Source organism: Anomalospiza imberbis, unplaced genomic scaffold, assembly GCF_031753505.1.
Source record: "Anomalospiza imberbis isolate Cuckoo-Finch-1a 21T00152 unplaced genomic scaffold, ASM3175350v1 scaffold_48, whole genome shotgun sequence".
Lineage (NCBI taxonomy): Eukaryota > Metazoa > Chordata > Aves > Passeriformes > Viduidae > Anomalospiza > Anomalospiza imberbis.
The window spans coordinates 305357-323428 of record NW_027100088.1 but is presented as its reverse complement, the minus strand read 5'-3'; the positions used below and the strand labels follow the sequence as shown (position 1 = coordinate 323428).

The 18072-nt window shown below is 54.1% G+C and overlaps 1 protein-coding gene and 1 pseudogene across 1 annotated transcript; both read right to left on the bottom strand.

Annotated features, from left to right (window-relative positions):
• LOC137466938 (zinc finger protein 850-like) overlaps window positions 1-18072 on the bottom strand; it is a 466234-nt pseudogene that overhangs the window by 336782 nt on the left and 111380 nt on the right.
• LOC137466947 (maestro heat-like repeat family member 5) lies at window positions 3982-5624 on the bottom strand. The gene is made up of 3 exons (XM_068178546.1): window positions 5164-5624; window positions 4895-4996; window positions 3982-4529 (listed from the first exon to the last, which is right to left on the bottom strand). The coding sequence occupies exons 1-3, from the start codon at window positions 5350-5352 to the stop codon at window positions 4416-4418; spliced, it is 405 nt and encodes a 134-aa protein (XP_068034647.1). The 5' UTR covers window positions 5353-5624; the 3' UTR covers window positions 3982-4415.

Below are 18072 nucleotides of genomic sequence, written 5' to 3'. Positions count from 1 at the left end.
CTCTTGAAGGTCTGGCAGCTTCTGGTGAAGGTGTGACAGCTCCTGGTGAAGGTCTGACAGCTCCTCCTAAATTCTGACCATTCCTGCCAAAGGTCTGACAACTCCTGCTGAAGGTCTGACAGCTCCTACTGAAGGTCTGACAGCTCCTGCTGAATTTGTGACAGCTCCTAGTGAAGGTGTGACAGCTCCTGGTTAAGGTGTGACAGGTCCTGCTGAAAGTGTGACAGCTCCTTCTGAAGGTCTGGTAGCTTCTGGTGAAGGTGTGACAGCTCCTGGTGAAGTTCTGACGGCTCCTGGTGAACATGTGAAAACTCCTGGTGAAGGTCTGACAGCTCCTGCTGAAGGTCTGACAGCTCCTTCTGAAGGTCTGACACCTCCTGGTGAATGTTCGACAGCTCCTGCTGAAGGTGTGACAGCTCCTGGTGAAAGTGTGACATCTCCAGGTGAATGTTTGACAGCTCCTGCTGAAGGTGTGACAGCTCCTGCTGGAGGTCTGACAGCTCCTTCTGATAATCTGACAGCTCCTGCTGAAGGTGTGACAGCTCCTGGTGAAGGTGGGACAACTCCTAGTGAAGTTGAGACAGCTCCTGCCGAAGTTCTGACAGCTCCTGCTGTCGGTCTGACAGGTCTTGTTTAGGTCTGATAGCTCCTCCTGAAGGTCAGAGAGCTCCTGGTGAAGGTGTGATAGCTTCTGGTGAAGGTCTGACATCTCCTGGTGAAGGTGTGACAGCTCCTGCTGGAGGTGTGACAGGTCTTGGTGAAGGTCTGACAGCTCTTGCTGAAGCTGTGACAGCTCCAGGTGAAGGTGTGACAGCTCCTAGTGAAGGTCTGACAGCTCCTGCTGAAGGTCGGAGAGCTCCTTTGAAGGTCTGACAGCTCCTGGTGAATGTCTGACAGCTTCTGGTGAAGGTCTGACAGCTCTCAGAGTGTCAAATTTACGTGGCTAGAGGGTGGTGTGCAGAAAGGAGACAGAGGAGTCCTGTAAAAGTCCCTTGATTGGCATAAAGGGAGAGCGTGCATCAGGCGTGTGTCCAACGCAGTCTCCCAATCACTTGGATCAAGTAGCCTTCTTTTCTTCTTTCCCGGCTGCATTTTCTTTCATTCCCTTTCCCCCTTGGCTGAGCTACTTGGAAGGTACTCGGGACTTCCCGATCTGCCCATCATGTCCCCCTCATTACGTGCCCTCTATAAAACACACGATCCATGATCATTTCAACTAGCTAAATCAATTGATATTTTTAGTGAGCTTTACTGATTGACATGGACTGCTCCTCAGCCAAGGCCATGCTAAACTCCTGAACTTAGGGAAGAAGAACAAAGACTTTATAGGGTTGTGAGAGACGAGGTGACATTTTGCTGAAGCCAAAAGATTATTCAGCTAAAGAATGAAAGCTGTTGGTTCTATGTGTTGTTGTTTGTGGTTTGGATATATTCTGGTTGGTTTGTTGGGTGTTGCTGGAGAGGGGCGGGGTTGAAGCCCTGACTAAAAAGGAATTCAGATGATGGGGGAGTAGACAGAAAAGCAGGTGGTCAGGAGAGAATGGAAGTGCCCCAGTACCGAGCCAATGGGAAAGGGGACAGGGACTGCCCCAGCCGGGAAATGCCCGAAAATTTTCCACTTTGTTGGAAGGTGTGTGTGTTCTGCTCTCGGGAGGGACATGCAAATTCGGCTCGGCTGAATCGGTATGAATGAACAGTTGTTGCCCTCATTTTTAAAAGTGTTAAGTTTTCTTTTATAGTTATTTTGAAAGTTTTAAAGTTCTCATAAAACTTTCTTAGCCTTCTGATAATGTTTACATATTTCTACTAAAGTTCTCATGCACTGTTCATGCAAATAATGATTGTTTTACATTCTTCTTTGTGGGAGGAGAAAATTAATAGACTGTTAGTTTGACCAGTGTGGTTACAGAAGTGGCAATTTCATCCTCCAATCTACTGCCACTTTTAGAATTCTATATATTGCAAAGTCAGAAATAAAATTAACTCTTTTTCTCTCTTGAACTCATCAAGCTTCTGTGTACTCCTTTGGTGCCAAATAGCAACAAAGTTTCTTTTTGCTTTGAAGACTTTGTCCCCATTTAATTGTGTCAAAAAGCCTGTTCATTTCTAACAGGATTATAAATATTAAGTTCTTCACCCAGGGCAGATTTAAAGCCCAAACTCCCATGTCACGTCCCCCAGACTTCCGGAACATCGCCAGAGCTCCCCCAAACCCTCCTGTCAGCCCCTGGAAACGCCCCAGAGACCTCCCAACCCCTGTTTCAACCCCGCAGCTGTCTGTAACTCCCCCAAAGACCCCACCCCAGCTGCCCATAACTTCCCCAAAGCCCCCCCAAGCCCCATATCACATTCCCTGACCTCAAACAAACCCTTATTCTCCCCCTGCCCCCCTGCAATTTCACTCACACACGGCCATGGCCTGAGGGGACACGCTGGTGGTCTTCAGGTGGGAGCTGGCCAGGGCATCCTGACCAAAGACCTGCGGAGCTTCAGCCTTTGCAGGGGAGGCTGGCAGCAGCTGCACCCCCAAAACAGCCCCTGCAGCCCCCTCAGCCATGCAGCTGCACTGCTGGATGACTGGCTCTACGTGTCTGGAGGTGCAGGGGGGGCTCGGGGCATCCTAGGGTGGGCTGGTGGGATTTTCAAGAGGCTACAGGGCCAAGGGGCCTGGAGGATCTGGAAGTGCTGGGGGAATTTGGGGAAAGGGGAGGTTGGAGGGTTTTGGAGAGCTGTGTCATGACTGGCTCTATGTGTTTGGAAGTGGGAAGGGGTATCAGGGGGTCCGGGGCAATTTCTCGGGGGGCTTTGCAGGGACTATAGTGGCTGGGGGAGCTTCAGGGCATCTTGGGGGTGTGGGAGCATTTTGGAATGAGAGGGTATACGGGAGGGCTGGGGGGCAACGTGTTCTATGTCTTTAGAAGTGGGGAGGGGACTGGGGGCTGATTTTGGAGCCTCCACTGATTACTGGGTGCCCCCCTCCAGCAAAGGGCCAAGGCTGTTTTCTCCTCCCATCTGGGAGGGGGGGTGAGCTTTGAGGATCCCATCTTCAGTCGGGGGGGTCCCTTTGTCACTGAAACTGTGTGAAAATGAAACATCTCCAACAGCAAATTCAGGGTTAGAGAATCAAAGGCGTTACTTTATACTGGTCAGGACGTGCAACAGAAATCATTGCATCTACACATTGCCCGGGTGTGCAGCCAGCAACACACGGGCAGGAGGACACAGATGGCGCTTCCTGGCTGGGAGAGGGCTTGTGGCCATCTCCAGGCACCGGTCTGACAGGGATCCCCGCAGCTCCAGCCCTGCACAGCCACTCTGTCGCCAGCACAAAGGCTTCAGCAGAACCAGCAAAGGCCAAGGGGCTACTTTTCCCTTCCCCACTGCTGGCCTGGGCCGCTTGCTGAGCACAAGGACCCGTTTTTCCCTCTACCCCTGTGCTCTGCAGACCCTGGGCAGCAAATGAAAGATCCTGGGAGTCTGTCTATTACAACATATCCTACATTTTTATGCTAAGGAAAAAGGAAAATAAGGAAAGAACAATGTTGAACAAATGAAACATTGCTTCTGGCTCAGGTGACCCCAGCAGACAGAGCTTCTGGGATCAGTTCTCTGCAGAGCTCCAGCAGTGCAGCCAGCCGAGCCCTGAGAGACGAGGCCGTGTCCTCCATGCCCTGTGGAGCTGATCACGCAGGCTGTCGAAGATGGAATATCGAGCTCTCTCTACTGCCTGGAGGACGTACAGTGTTTGAATTGCCAGGCTTCCGACGGCGACGCTGATGTCATCTGCCATGCCTTCAAGGGCTGAAAGAGAGAGGAACAGAGCCATGGTCAGTTCCCGGATCTGAGGGGACCCGAGGAGACCCCCGTTCCAGGGCCGTGCCAGCTGGCTCTAGCCATGGCCAGCAGGGAGCAGGGACCAACAGGATCAGCCCGAAGCTGCTGGCCACGAATCCCCCAGGTGGCCCTGACGTCTCTGTGTGCTCTGCCCACACCGCCCCTCGTCCGCACAGGGAGCAGAGCCCTCGGCAGCCGGGGCAGGGCTTGCAGCTCCCCCGCCAGCCCCCGCTGACAGCCCGCTGCCCTCACTCACCCTCACAGATGAGCTGGAGCTCTTCCTTCTTCCCCCTGAGGTGCTGCCCGGCCATCCCTGTGAACACAGAGCCTGTCACGGCCCAGCGGCACAGCTCCCTGCCAGCGGCGCTGCCAGCCCTGTGGCCACACGGCCTCCTGGCCCGGCAGGGCTCAGCCCGGGCCCTTGCCGCACGCTGCCGGCCCAGGGCACGGCTGCGAGAGGGCGGCAGCAGCGCCGAGGCCAGGCGGGGCTCCACGGCGCCGGGCCCGGATGGCGCTGCCGGGGCAGCAGCCGGGGCTGGGGCCGAGCTGCGGCGGGGCGGGGAGGGAAGGGGAGCCCGGGCTCACGGCTCACCGATGAACCTGATGGCCTCCTCTCGCAGGGACTGCTGCGGGCTGTCCAGGTACTGCAGGGCCCGGCGCAGGTGCTCGGCCGCTCGGCTCCTGTCGTCGGCCAGCTGCAGAGAGCGGCAGGAGGGAAGGGTTGGCGCGGGCTCAGCCCCTGTGCCGGGCGCTCCCTGCGCCCAGCCCCGGCCTCCCCTGCCCGCACAGCCCTGAGGCGCGGCCAGCAGCCGCGGGCGCCGGGCTCTGGAGGGGGCAGAGGGGCGGCTGCTGCCCCGGGAGCCGCGGCGCCGCCCCGCCCCGCGGCCCCGCCGGGCCGGGGCTCCATCGGCCCCGGCTCGGGCCCACGGGAGCCTGGAGAAGAGCCCGCGCAGCCTCTGGGTGCAGCAGCGGGCAGGGGCACAGCTGCCAGCCCACACACTGAGCACCGCGCTCAGGGGGCTTCTCCAGCCTGAGGCTGGCACTTCCAGGCCGTCCTTACCAGGCACTCGGTGAACTTCCACAGCTTCTTGTTCTTCACCAGTTTTTGAAGATCCCTCCTCTTCAGGAACTCAGCCACACAAAGCAGCGTTTCCTGAGAAACCTGGAGAGCAGCAGAGATGCGGAGATGGCCCCACAGCCCAGGGCGCAGGACCTGTGTCCCTGTGTCCCTGTGCCAAGGCCTGGAGGAGGCTGCAGCCCACGAGGCGCTAGGGCAGGAGGCAGCTGAGCCCCCTCCCAGGGGGACAGCAGCAGCCCATGAGTCCTCACCTGTGCCACATGCTGATTCTCATCATGGCAGTGGAAGAAGAGTGGCAGCAGGCTCTGGCGCACGTGTGTCTTCAGGGCCTTCTCTTCCTTTTCCAGTGGAAGAGACACCAATGTTTGGAAGAGCAGTATGGAGAGCAGCTGCACATGGCTATTGTCCTGTATGAAAGGAAGAAAAAAAGACCTCAGCATCGGCTGCACGGGGCTCAGCTTGGCTCAGGCCTGCAAATCCACAGGGCACAAAGTGTCCAGGCAGCAGTCAGTGGCCGTGGCTGGGGGCAGCGAGCCTTACGTGGTCAAAGAGTGGCAGGAGCGCCTCAACCAGCTGCAGTGCGATGGGGCTGGGTATCAGCATGGCCTTGTCCCAGAAGATAAAGCTGAGGAGCCTGACTGTCATGCTGACTATCTCTCCATCTGCGTCCCACAGGAGCTCCACAAGACTTTCAGTCAGGCTCCACATTTTTTCGCTCTGTGCAGAACACAAGTTTGTGAAACGCCATCCTGCTGCCGCAGGGCCTAGGGGCCAAAGGGCTGTTCCGAAGCACTTGGGCAGTTGAACCAGGAGGCAGGAGAGCTGGGAGCAGCTGCCCCAGCGCCCAAAGCCCAGCCAAGCCCAAGCGACTGCATTCCCAAGCGCAGCCTCAGCCGCTGCCCCCTTCTCACCATCAAGGGATCATCGATGAGCACAAGAAGGGCCCTGAGCGCCAGGCGACGCCTCTCCCTGCACTCGCTCCGCAGGTGCCTTGACAAGATTTGCAGGATTCTCTTAGCACCGCGTTCACTCAAGTTCAGGCACTCAAGAACCTGAAAGGCACAGGGCAGTGACAGGGGACCTGGCCGGCAAGAGCCCGGAACAGCACAGGGCTGGGCCCAGGCAGCAGCGCAGGGCGCGGGCACCGTCCCAGGCAGTTGCGGCTACGAGAGGGCAGAGAGCTGGGAGGCAGCTGAGCGAGGCAGCGCTGGCCATCAGGCTCACCTCCACAAGGAACGCCAGGGCGGGCAGTTCCCAGCGTGGCTCCTGTGTGCTGAGCAGCCGGAGCAGGTCGCGAGCGATCCTTGAGCACAAGGGGATGGAGACACAGGACATCTCCCTGGCAGGAGAAAAAGAAACCAAGACTTTGGGCCGGGGGACAAACCTCTCCCAGGACTGACTCACAGAGGTCTGGCCTTTCCCCAGCATCCTGTAAGGGCCCTGGGCTATTTGGGAGGTGGCTCCTTGTGGGCCCCCTCCTCTCCCAGCCTTTTCCAGTCGGCTTGGCTGTTCCTCGGTGACAAGGCCCTCTGGCCCACGACCACGGGGACTGTGTGGGGCACCCTGGGCACTGAGCACAAATGTCAGAGGCAGTGGGGAGAAGGGGGTCTCACCTGGCCAGCAGACCCACGGCATAGTGGTGGGTGTCAGCACACAGCAGCGTGTCCCAGCCACACTTGCGTTCTATTGCCACCACCACATCCTCGTGCTGCATTTGGCAGAGCAGGGACTTCAGGGTCCGCACTGCAAACCTGCATGCAGAGCAAAGCCCAGGTCACGCTGGGAGCACTGGCTCCTGCCCTGGGCACCTGGCAGGGACAGGAGGACTGGCATGGAGCACCTGTTGGGGTTGGTGGCAAGGCCGTATTGCTGCTGGCATCCCTTCCAGAAGGTATCGACCTCCGCTGGCACATCCAACGTGCTGAAGAACACTTGGAAGAGCAGATGCACAAAGAGGCGGGGGAAATACACGGTCACTACATGTGGGACACAGGGCATCTGGAGGATCTTCCACATCACCACAGTTGCCTGCAAAGGACAGAGCAGCCCGAGACAGTGCTCAGTGCCGAGGTGTCCGTGTGGCAGGGCCCGAGCATGGGAGGGAGAGGCCCGGAGAGACACAGGGGGAGCACCGGGCCTGGTGGCCCTGAAGCTGCCCCGAGGCCAGGTTTCAGCCCAGCGCCTGAGGCAGGGAGATGCAGTGGGGGAAGGAGGATGCAGAGCTGCTGGACAGGTGGCCTTGGGGCCAGCAAAGGCCAGTGTCAGAAACTCACAGCCAGGACAAAGACACCCGTTTTGTCCCCATCGGAGGTGCACGTGCTGTGCTCTGGCCAGCTCCCCAGCACATCGAGGAGTATCAGCTGCGCCGGCTCCGCAGTCCTGGGCGAGCACATGATGCTCTTCCACATGGTCAAAGCAGCTCTGTGGGGTCAGAGCTCTGTCTCAGAGGAGTCTGGGACACAGCACCGTGGCCTGGGCGGCAGCGGGGAGCTGAGCTGGCTGCCAGCCCTGCCTCTGCCCACTGCCCCTCGCCAGCAGCACCCAGACAGCCCAGCCCTGTGGGGACAGGTCCCTGAGGGCCAGCGAGGAAGCATGGCAGAAGGCTCGGGGGCTGACGTGCCAGGGCTGGCAAAGGGAGCAGCCAGAGGGCCCTGGAACTCTCTGTTGGTCAGACACCTGGGACAGGCTGTATAGGCTGATGGGCTGGGGAGCCCTGAGCCCTCTGGGCAGGTGGGCCCCATACCTGTCACAGGATGGGGCCACACGCAGGAGCGTCATTACTACGTCAGCAGGCTGCTCATTGGTGAGATCCAGCAGGGCCCTGTTCAGCCTGTGCTCAGCAAACTGATTGGCCATGAGCCACTGGTGGATGTACCTCACCATGGCAGGCACCTGGAGAAGGCACGGGGAGACTTGGAAAGCTGCCAGAGGGAGGAATGTCCCCAGCTTCCCCAGAGAAGTGCTTCCCTTGCCACCCCACTGCCATGGCCCTCAAAGCCAGGGATGTTCCACAGAATGCTCCAAGCGCGGTGCTCGGCTGAGCAGTGACAGCAGGCCCAGCCCAGGTGGGGATGGCTGCAGGTACCTGCACTGTTCTGCGGAAGAGGCCACGGGTGCGTTCCTGCTCTTGTGTGCGCTGCACGGCTGCATCTGGCAAAGAGCGAGCGCAGCCTGAGCTGAGGGGCTGCGGGCGAGGCCGGAGAACACAGCCCAGCCCTGCGCTCCCCAGGTAGGAACAGCCCCGGGATGTCCCAAGGGATGGAGCACGGTCCTGGGGTGTCTGTCCTGGCCCCTATTCTGTCCTGTCCATGGGCATGTCCCCAGGGGATGGGATGGGATGGGATGGGATGGGATGGGATGGGATGGGATGGGATGGGATGCAATAGGATGCAATGGGGTGGGATGTGGCCAAGCTGGCTGCAGCCACCAGCCCTGCAGCCCAGCAGCCCAGCTCTGCCACTCACCCTCCTGCAGAGGCTTGAACCGCACCACCTCTTCAGTCTCCTGTGCTGGGCCAGCTCCAGGGCCTTCTTCCTCTTCCTCCACCCAGGCCAGCTTGGGCACTCTCGGGGATCTCTGCTCCATGTCAGTGACTGGATTTGTGATGACTCACAGGAGAGATGTCTCAGAAATCTCCGAGTCAGCAAGGCCTGCAGTCGTGCCTGGAAGGCACCTTCAAGAGAGAAGCCTCAGGAAGGCTACAGGACAGCAAGTCCTGAAGTCTGGTCTCGAGGGCTCCTTGCCACAAGGACAGGAGACTCCTGTCAAGGATTGTGGTCTGGCCTCGAGGGCACTGGTGGCAGGGATGGGAGATGCCTCTGGGGCACCAAGTCCCACGGTCTGCCCTCGAGGACACCTGCAGAAGAGAAGCCTTGGGAAGGCCACGGGTCACCAAGTCCTGTGGTCTGGCCTCGAGGTCAGCTGCAGGAATAGCACCTCGGAAAAGCTCTGGGTCAGACACGAACAAGTGTGCTGTGCGGGGGCTCCTCACGGCACCGCTCTGTCCCGTCCTGTCCCGTCGCGTGCTCCGAGCACTGTGGTGTGGCCTTGTCACCACCAGCTCCTATGTCACCCCGTGTCACAAAGGGCCCTTGGACACGCTGTCCCGTTCCATGCCACGGTGACCATGCTGCACCATGTCACAAAGGGCCCCTGCACACACTGCCCCCTGCCCTGGGACCACCCCCAGCCCACCCAAAGTGGCTCAGGTTGGAAGGAATCCCTCACCCCAAGTGTCTAAGACACCCCGACAGGATCTTTAGGAACGGCTCAAACCATCAGCAAACGCTGCCCTGCTCTGCGGGCTCAGGGCAGCAGAAGGAGGCCCCAGGGCTGCCGACGCAGCTGCGCTGGGAAGGGCATGGGGCCTTCCACAGAAGCTGGCACGGCCTCCTTGGGACACGTCCTGGCTGGTGGCCATCCTAAGCGTGGCCGTGTGACACAGACGAGGAACGTGTGGGCCAGGGCAGGAATGCTGCTCTGACCCCTTGCGCCCGGGGAGCGCTGACATCAGCAGATGTGGCAGGGTCCCTGCCCAAGCAGACCTGCCACCCCCGAGCCCTGGCAGCACCAGTGCCTGTCTCCTGCCCCAGAGACCTGTGCCCGTGGGGGGCTTCTGTGCCAGAGGGAGCCAAAGCCCACGTGCATTGGGGGCTGCGCTCCTGCCTGCAGGGGCTGTTGGCAGGAGCACCTGGAGCAACTGCTGGCAACACTTGGGTCTCTGTCAGAAGCTCTTACTCCATGCTGAAATTATCTTCTCATTGAAGTTATTGCCTTCAGCGCAAAACCACCTCAGCGGCGAAGGCACAGAAGAATCTGGCAAGTAAGAATCCTCAGTTCAGGAATGCTTTACTTCCCATTGCTCGACTCAAGTAGTTCCAAAAAGTTGCAAACTTCCCAAATTAATTGGGATGGCCTGAGGAGGTGAAGATTTGTAATTTTGCTTCCCATCTCAAAGCAGCAACTCATTTGCCTTAACTTCATCCACTGAGGGTCACTTTACAGAACATAACACTACACAAAAAAAGGGCAAAAAACAAGGGCCATGCTTTGGTTTTCTAGGAAGGGATGATAATATCCTAATTCTCTTAAGGAATAAAAGCTCTCAAGAAATGAGAGTCCACTCAGTGGTACAAAAGTAGCCCAAAGAAATGAGTAGATTACAAAAGGGCTAATCCTCCCCCTGGTACAGATTTCTAAGTGGCCAGTAAAGTACAGCTCTCCCCTCTTGTTCCCTGCAGGAGAATCAGGACCATGAAGAGGAAAAGTCACAGATATTCTTTCTGCCCTCCCTAACCAAAACTGTGCCAAAGCACAGATGCTGCCTTCAAACTGACTCAAATTCCAGCCTAGACCTCTCACCTTCCAGACAACTCCTTCTCCAACACCCCCCCAACACCAACCCCCCCAGACTCCCACACAGAAGCCCTCAACACCCCGCCAGGAGCCCCAGCTGTCCCCATCCCTCCGCAGAGCTTTCCCACCCTCCAGCAAACGCCCTGGTTCCCTGCAGGTGCCGTGGGATGGCACTCAGGAGGATCTGCTCCAAGGCCTTCCCCTGGAGCACGCTCAGGCTGCCAGGCCTATGGATCCTGGATCATCCTTCCCACCGAGCCTTCCCGTGCACGGCTGTTCCATTTGCACCTTTGCACTCAGCTCGGACTTCTCCACTTCACCAGGAGTGCTGGGAAAGGATGGAGAGCAGCCGGGCAAGCTCTTTCTCCAGCTCCCTCTTTACCCTTGGGGAGGGAGAACATTCCACAGGAAAGCAACTGGTGCCACAAGGAGCGGGTGGCCTCAGGCACCTTTGGGGATGGAACAAGGCCTTTGTTTGACATAAGTAAGCACAAGCAATGCACATGAGTAAACAAGTAATTAGCACAGACATACCTAAGTACTTAGCACCAGTTAGCATAAGAAGAACCTGGTGGCCTAACTTGACATAAGAGTGACCTGACAAAAAGCTTTAGACATAGTCTACCAGAAGAACTAAGGGCAAGTGTGGAATCAGCCCTGTGCAGGGAAGCTGTGATGAAGACTTTGTGCTGCTTTGGGGCATCGAGACCGCTCCTGGCCAGCGCCTGGAAATCAGCTTCAAGTTTGGGAATCAGACACAATGTATTTCTAACCCCCTGCCTATCAAATCACCACAGCCGTGTAAAGAAGGACGGTATGTTTGATACATTCCTACATCAACCCACTGAAATTTATATGTGGCAGAGAAACATTTTAGTGGGTGCAGACCCCTGCCCTCCCGCCAGGTCAATAAAAGGGCTTTTGGTAGACCATACATTTGGCTGCCGATTTGTTTGAACGAGGGAGACCCCTCAGGACTGCTGTATCCTGAGGGAACACCATTGGCCTTGGCCTGTAGGCACCTGCACAAGCTTAAAATCAGCTGCCTCAGCTTCCAGGACCTCTCTTGGCCAGCATCCTGACGTGGATGCAGGACTGCTGTGAGGCACTGCTGGGACCCAGCGGGACAGGACCGGCTGTCTCGTGTCCACGCAGCACCCCTCACACAGCCAGGGCCATCCCAAAACCAGACAAACACTCACTTGTCAGCAGAGGGGAGCAAGGAGCACTGGGCTCCTCTCAGGGTATCTCAGCTGGGCTGGCTCCACAACATGCCCCCACTCTCAGGCCTGCTGATGCCCAGCTGCCAGAAATGCCTACCTTGTTCTCTCCAGGATGTACAGGGAGAGCCAATGAGCAGGACGCCTTGGGAGGCAAACCTTCCCAGCCTTTTCTGAGGCCAGGGACACACCAAGATCAGCCAAGACTCTCCACGCTGCCTGGCCCACACAGCCCAGCTCTGTGCTGGCTCTGGGCCACAGCAGCTTCCACCAAGCAAGAGCCACATGCACATTGCCAAGAGTTGAAACACAGCAGACAGGGAAGAGGTGAAAAGTGTGTGTGTAAAGGCCTTTTAATTCACAGCTCTCAGAGAGAGCTCTGGGGCTCACGGCTGGACAGAGATGCTCCTGCTCATGCCTCTGTCCAAAGGGGGAACACACCCTGCTGCAGGTGCTTGGGTTGGTCTCTGCAGGTCCAGGCAGATGCCAAACCCGCTCTTCACAGCCTTCTCCCTTCCCTTGCCACTCTGCCACAGAGAGCCAAAGGGGGACCCTTGCACCTACCTCACTGGGAGCTCCCTGGGAAGCACTTTCCTTGAGAAGCAAGCCCTTTTCCTCCAAAGGCATTTCCCCAAATGAAGCTTTCTTGGGCAACACCAACACACTCTTAAGAAAAGCTGGAAAGGCTTAATGACTTCAGGTCCTTTCAGGACAGGCACTCCAGCTGTAGCTCATATTCTCCCAAGTGTGTTTCCAGGTGGAGGTTCAGAGGGGCAGCCCCAGGCCCTCTACAAACACAAGCTGCCTGCTGCCTCTTCACCTGCCTCAACTCCTGCCTGCGGTCACGGCACCAAAACCAGGCTGTTCCAGCCAGAGCCCAGAGCCCTGTTCCCGCAGGAAGCTGTTGCCAGCACCTTCCAGGACTCTCCGCTGTGCATGCAGAGCTTTTCATGCCCGCTCCCAACAGGCTTTGGAAGGCAGAGCACAACCTGGCTGGCTCTGCCACCAGCACAGCCCAAACACTGGTGGAGGAAGAAGTAGCAGGGGTTGTTTTGCGGCCATGCCCAAGAGAAACTGGAAGGGTGCCCTCCCTCTGGTCTCACTTGGTTGGCTTTCTGACTGGCTCTGAGCCTGGGGCTGCCATTGCTCAGTTGTGGGGACCAGAACCACACCCGGGATCCCGGCACTGCCTGACCGTGCTCCAGGCACTCTGTGCAGAGATAAACAGTGTGTATCAAGCTTAAAAGGGGCCTTGACCAAAAGGGCTGCTGGTAAGCTGCTCAGAGACATCTGGTGCACAGCTCAGTCCCTGTGTGAGTAAAGGTTTGGGGCTTGCAAGCAGTCGCCAACCAAGCATGGCCGGAGGGAGGGGGAAGGGTCCATTTGCCAATAGAGCGGCAGGAGGAAGGGATATTTACTGTTCAATTCTGTGACCACTAGTGATCCTGGGGGTGGGTCAAGTGAATCTGGACCTTAATGCTGTGATTCTACTTACTGCTATTGTGCGCTTATGGTGTCTGGACATTGTGGTTAATGTAGGTGGGTTTTTGTGATTGTGTGAGTGAGTGCCTTTGTGGGCTCAGTTATACGAAGGAGGGGGCGAGTGAGTGAGTGTACCCATGGTGCGGGGCGGGGAGGCTCTGCCCACTAGTGAGGCGGCCAAGTGAGGCCCAGGGTGCCGGCTGGGAGGCTGTGTGGGCAGATAGCGTCCTGCGGGGAGGCAGCTGGGGAGAAGCAGAGCAAGCAAAGAAGTGTGGGTGAGGACACGTGGCATGTTTGAATGTGTTTGTGTAGATTGTGCATGTTTTAACTGTGGCTAGACGAACTGAGAGGATTCCACTGCCTCAGTGGTTCGGGTTTGACCCCTGGGAGTTTGTAAATCCAGTGAATCACTGGATAGATAAAGGGGATGAATGGGTTTATTTAGAGGGACTTTATTGGACCTCAGCTAATGGTAACATAAAGGTAATTTACATCGTTTCTCTAGATTGGAAGCAACCCACTGTGGAGAATTTAGAAATTCACGAAGGAGTAAGTGGAATAGCCTGCCTTTGTGGGCAATTCTTGGGAGCCTTGGGCACCTCGAGAGACTGGCACCCTCCATGGGCACTATTGCAGTGCGGAGTTTGTGAGAAGCGTTGGTATTGCTGTTCAGCAGGCGGCGGGGCATATGCTCTGAGTGTGGATGGATGTTTCCTAATTGAGCCCATTTTGAACCTCAGATTTTAAAGCTTGTGTGTGGAAAATCACATCTGGTACCTGTAACCTGGGGTTGCACGTGGGAGGAGAATTGGGAAAGGACTGTGAGGCTTTGTGAAGAGAGTTTTGGGTGGAAGTGAGAAGGAGAAGGAGATAATGGGAACGCACCAGAGCAAAGAAGTTACCCCGAGCTAGCTCTTTAGGGTGTATCTTAACCCACTGGAAAGAAGTCACCAGTAGGGGGGGATTGGAGAACAAGATTTAATCCAACACTGCATGCGGTGGTGGCCATTATACAGGCTGGAAGATTGAGCCAAGTGGCCACCGGCAGGAACTTTAGATTGTAATACCTTGTTGCAGTTAATGCGGTTTTTAAGACAGGAAGGAAGTAGGATGAGGTCTCTTATGCTGATATGTTTCTTGCCTTACGAAATCATCTGGAATGGGAGAGGCACTGTGGGCTCAGCGCTCCCTCAGACCCACTGGTGTTAGCCCTTGAGAAGGAAAACAAAGGAAATAGAGGGCAAATTAAGCAATGTTGCTCAGCGTGCAGCATAGGACAGCCATGTACCAAATCAGATAAGGTCTACCGTGCTGCAGCTCAAGAACAAGATACAATAGATTTGCTGAAAGTGCCTCCTAGGAGACGGGAGGATGAGGATGAGGATGAGGATGAGGATGAGGATGAGGATGAGGATGAGGATGAGGTGGACTTTCCAAAAAAAGAGGATGCAGGCTTGGAAGGGACATCTACTCAAACCCACTCCCCTCCTGGCAGTCCGGTTTTGTCCAGAACCAGGAGACAAGCAGTGTTACAGGCCGCTCTGCGAGAGGCAGTGGGACCAGAAGGAGGGAGACTGATGGTTAAAGTACCATTCTCCACCCCTGATCTAGAGGCGTGGGAAAGGATTGCTAAAAATTACCACAGCAACCTGACACTTATTGCGAAGCATTTACAATATGTTATCAAACAACACAACCCAGATTGGAGAGACACCCAGGTATTACTGGATACTTTCACTGAAACAGAAAAGCAGCTGATCCTGAGAACAGCAGGGGCTTTGGCAGAGGATCACCGTAAAAGCCAGTGATTGGATGTATGAGAATTTTTCCCTCTCCAAGGGATCCTAAATGGGATCCAAATATATCGGCAGAGTTTCAGAAATTAGCAGATTATCAAGATTGGATAGCACTGGGAGTGGAGAGAGCTATCCCAAACACCAAAAAATGGTCTGTCCTGTATTCTATTAAGCAGGGGCCTTCCGAGACTCCATCTGAGTTTCTAGAGTGTCTAAGGGATTCTATGCATCGCCATGCATCATTAGACCTGGGGTCTGAGATAGGAATTGTGGTGCGGAGAATCACAAATGGGACATCTCGCCATGATCAATATGATCAAGTGAAGCCAATTTTATTGTACAGAGGCCTGTATTTAGAATCAGTTCTGCTGTGCAAGAGTCTCTATCTAATACATGATTGGTTAATCCTAGCTGTTTATGCGTCTAAAATTAAATGCTGGTTGGATCACCCGATTCTTCATGCGTCTTGCTTTGGTTGTCTGGCCCACCCTGAGTTCTCTTTTTTATTTTGCTGACAACTTTGCGGATTCCTCTGACTTCTTCTTTTCCTGTCGTCAAGGATTCACTGACCCCGTTTCTAGAACTGGTTCCTTTGTTACCAGAAGGCTGGACTGTGCATCTGCTGAATGTGTCCATTGTCCTGCAAAAAATCCTCAACAGGGGATGTTCTATTAGTTCCAGAAGCAGGGTGAAATCTATTAGGGTGGGATTTACAGGTGCAGTTAGACATTGGAGTACTGCCAGAGGAAGGAAAAATGGTGGTTAAACTTCTCCAATTAACAGAAGAGAATGAGGACAAAATTCATGAGATGGTGCGGGCAAAACCAAAAAATTAAGGTAAATTGAACATGAAACCTGTAGTAATAAAAACAGTTGATGAGAACCATCCAGTTCAGGTATGACAATACCCACTCTCCCTGGAAGGGAGACAAGGACTGCAGCTGGCCACCCAGGACCTACTTGAGTAGGGTGCCTTAGAACCATGTATGTCCCCCATAATACACCTGTTTTACCAGTAAAGAAGTCTGATGGGACTTACAAGCTTGTCCAAGATTTAAGAGAAGTTAACAAAAGAACAGTGAATCAGTACCCAGTAGTGCCTAAGCCCTATACACTACTGAGTAATATCCCCCCAGCACACCAGTGGTTTAGTGTGATAGACCTAAAAGATGCCTTTTGGGCATGTCCACTGGCAGGAGAAAGTAGGGATATGTTTGCCTCTGAATGGGAGGACCCCGATTCAGGGAGAAAGCAACAGCTTCGGTGGACTAGGTTACCACAAGGGTTTTCCAAATCCCCAAACCAAACAATTCTCCATCAAACCTGAGATAAAGATCATCCAGTATGGAGACGATTTGCTTCTCTCAGGACGGGAAGAAAACAAAGTTCGAGAATCCACCATAGCATTGTTAAGTTTTCTGGGGAGCCAAGGACTTTGAGTATCAAAAGGGAAACTCCAATTTGTAGAGAGGGAAGTAAAATGCCTAGGAGGTGTGATTTGTCAAGGGAGCCAGTGGCTGAACCCTCAGAGAATTGCAGGGATTGCCTCACTCCCACGGCCAAAATCTAAGAGAGAAGTCAGAGGGCTTTTAGGCCTGTTGGGATAGTGTAGGCTATGGATTGAAGGATACATGCAGGCCATCAGGTTCTTGTTTGAAAAGTTAATAGAAGAAGAGATAAGGTGGGAAGAAGACGACAAGCAAATTTTGAAGCTTTAAAGAAAAAATTAGTCAGTGCAGCAGCACTGAGTCTTCCTGCCTTAGACAAACCCTTCTATCTGTTTGTGGATATAGAAAAAGGGGCAGCACATGGAGTGTTAGCCCAGGACCGGGGAGGATCCAGGAAACCAGTGGCCTGTTTATCAAAACTGCAAGACCCTGCCAGCTGTGGGTGGCCAACCTGCATTCAGGCGGTGGCAGCGAGAGCCCTACTCGTAGAAGAAAGCAAAAAATTAACCTCTGGGGGAAAATTGAAAATATATACCACTCACTCAGTAAGGAGTATCCTCAGCTAAAAGGCTGAGAAATGGCTCACTGATTCCCAAGTGCTAAAATATGAAGCCATCCTAATAGACAATGGATAATTAGAGTTAATTGTGAGTAACCAACTGAACCCTGCCCAGTTTTTAGATGGAAATCCAGGTGAGGAATTAATATATAATTGCCTAGAGGTTATAAATTATCAAACTAAAGTAAGAGAGGACCTAACACATCAACCATTCCAAGGAGGGAAATGATTGTACATTGATGGATTTCCACAGGTAATCCGGGGACAATGGGTATCAGGATACATTATAGTAGATGAAGAGTTAGTGGCCCTAGAAAAAGGAAAGTTACCTTCCAACTGGTCAGCCCAAGCATGTGAGTTGTATGCCCTAAAGCAAACTCTGGAAATATTAGCACAGAAAAGAGGAACAATATATACAGACTCAAAATATGCTTTTGGAGTAGTGCATACCTATGGGAAAATCTGGGAAGAGTGTGGGCTATTAAATTCAATGGGGAAAGGAACTAAAAACTTATTTTAGAAGTGATAGAAACCTTACAAATACCAGAAGAAGTGGCAGTAGTATATGTTAAAGGACATAAAAAAGGGGTGACTCAAGAAGAACAGTGGAACCATTTAGCAGATTTAGACGCTAAGAATTCAGCCAAATCAGGGTCAGAAAAACTAATGATAGCATTAACCCCTATGGGAGAAATAGAAGAAGTTCCCGTATTCAGTGAGACAGAAGAGAAAGAATTCCTTAGAATAGGAGCTAAGAATGATAACAAAGGGAAGTGGAGATTAGCAGATGGGAGACAAATGTTGAATAAACTCCTTGCCAGGAAAATGTTAGAAGGCATACATGGAACAACACATTGGGGTACACAAGTGCTAAGTGATCAATTTCTAAGGGACTGGGGCTGCATTGGAATTTTTTTGGGATAGCTAAGCAAGTAACTGAAAGGTGTGTGATATGCCAACAAGTGAGTCAGAAAATCATGAGGAAAACACCCAGAGGAGGGCAAGAACTAGCCTTAAGACCCTGTCAAAACATCCAAGTAGACTTTACCGAGCTTCCCCATGTACAACGGTGGAAGTTTTTACTAGTGATAGTAGGCAACTTGACTCACTGGGTAGAGGCGGTACCCACGGTTAAAGCCAATGCCAATGTTGTGAGTAAAACACTTCTAGAATCAATCATTCCCCAATATGGGATGGTGAACAGGATTGATTCAGACCAAGGAACTCATTTCACCTCTAAAATATTGCAAAAAGTTGTTCAAACCCTGGGAGTAAATGGGAATTACATACTCCATGGCAT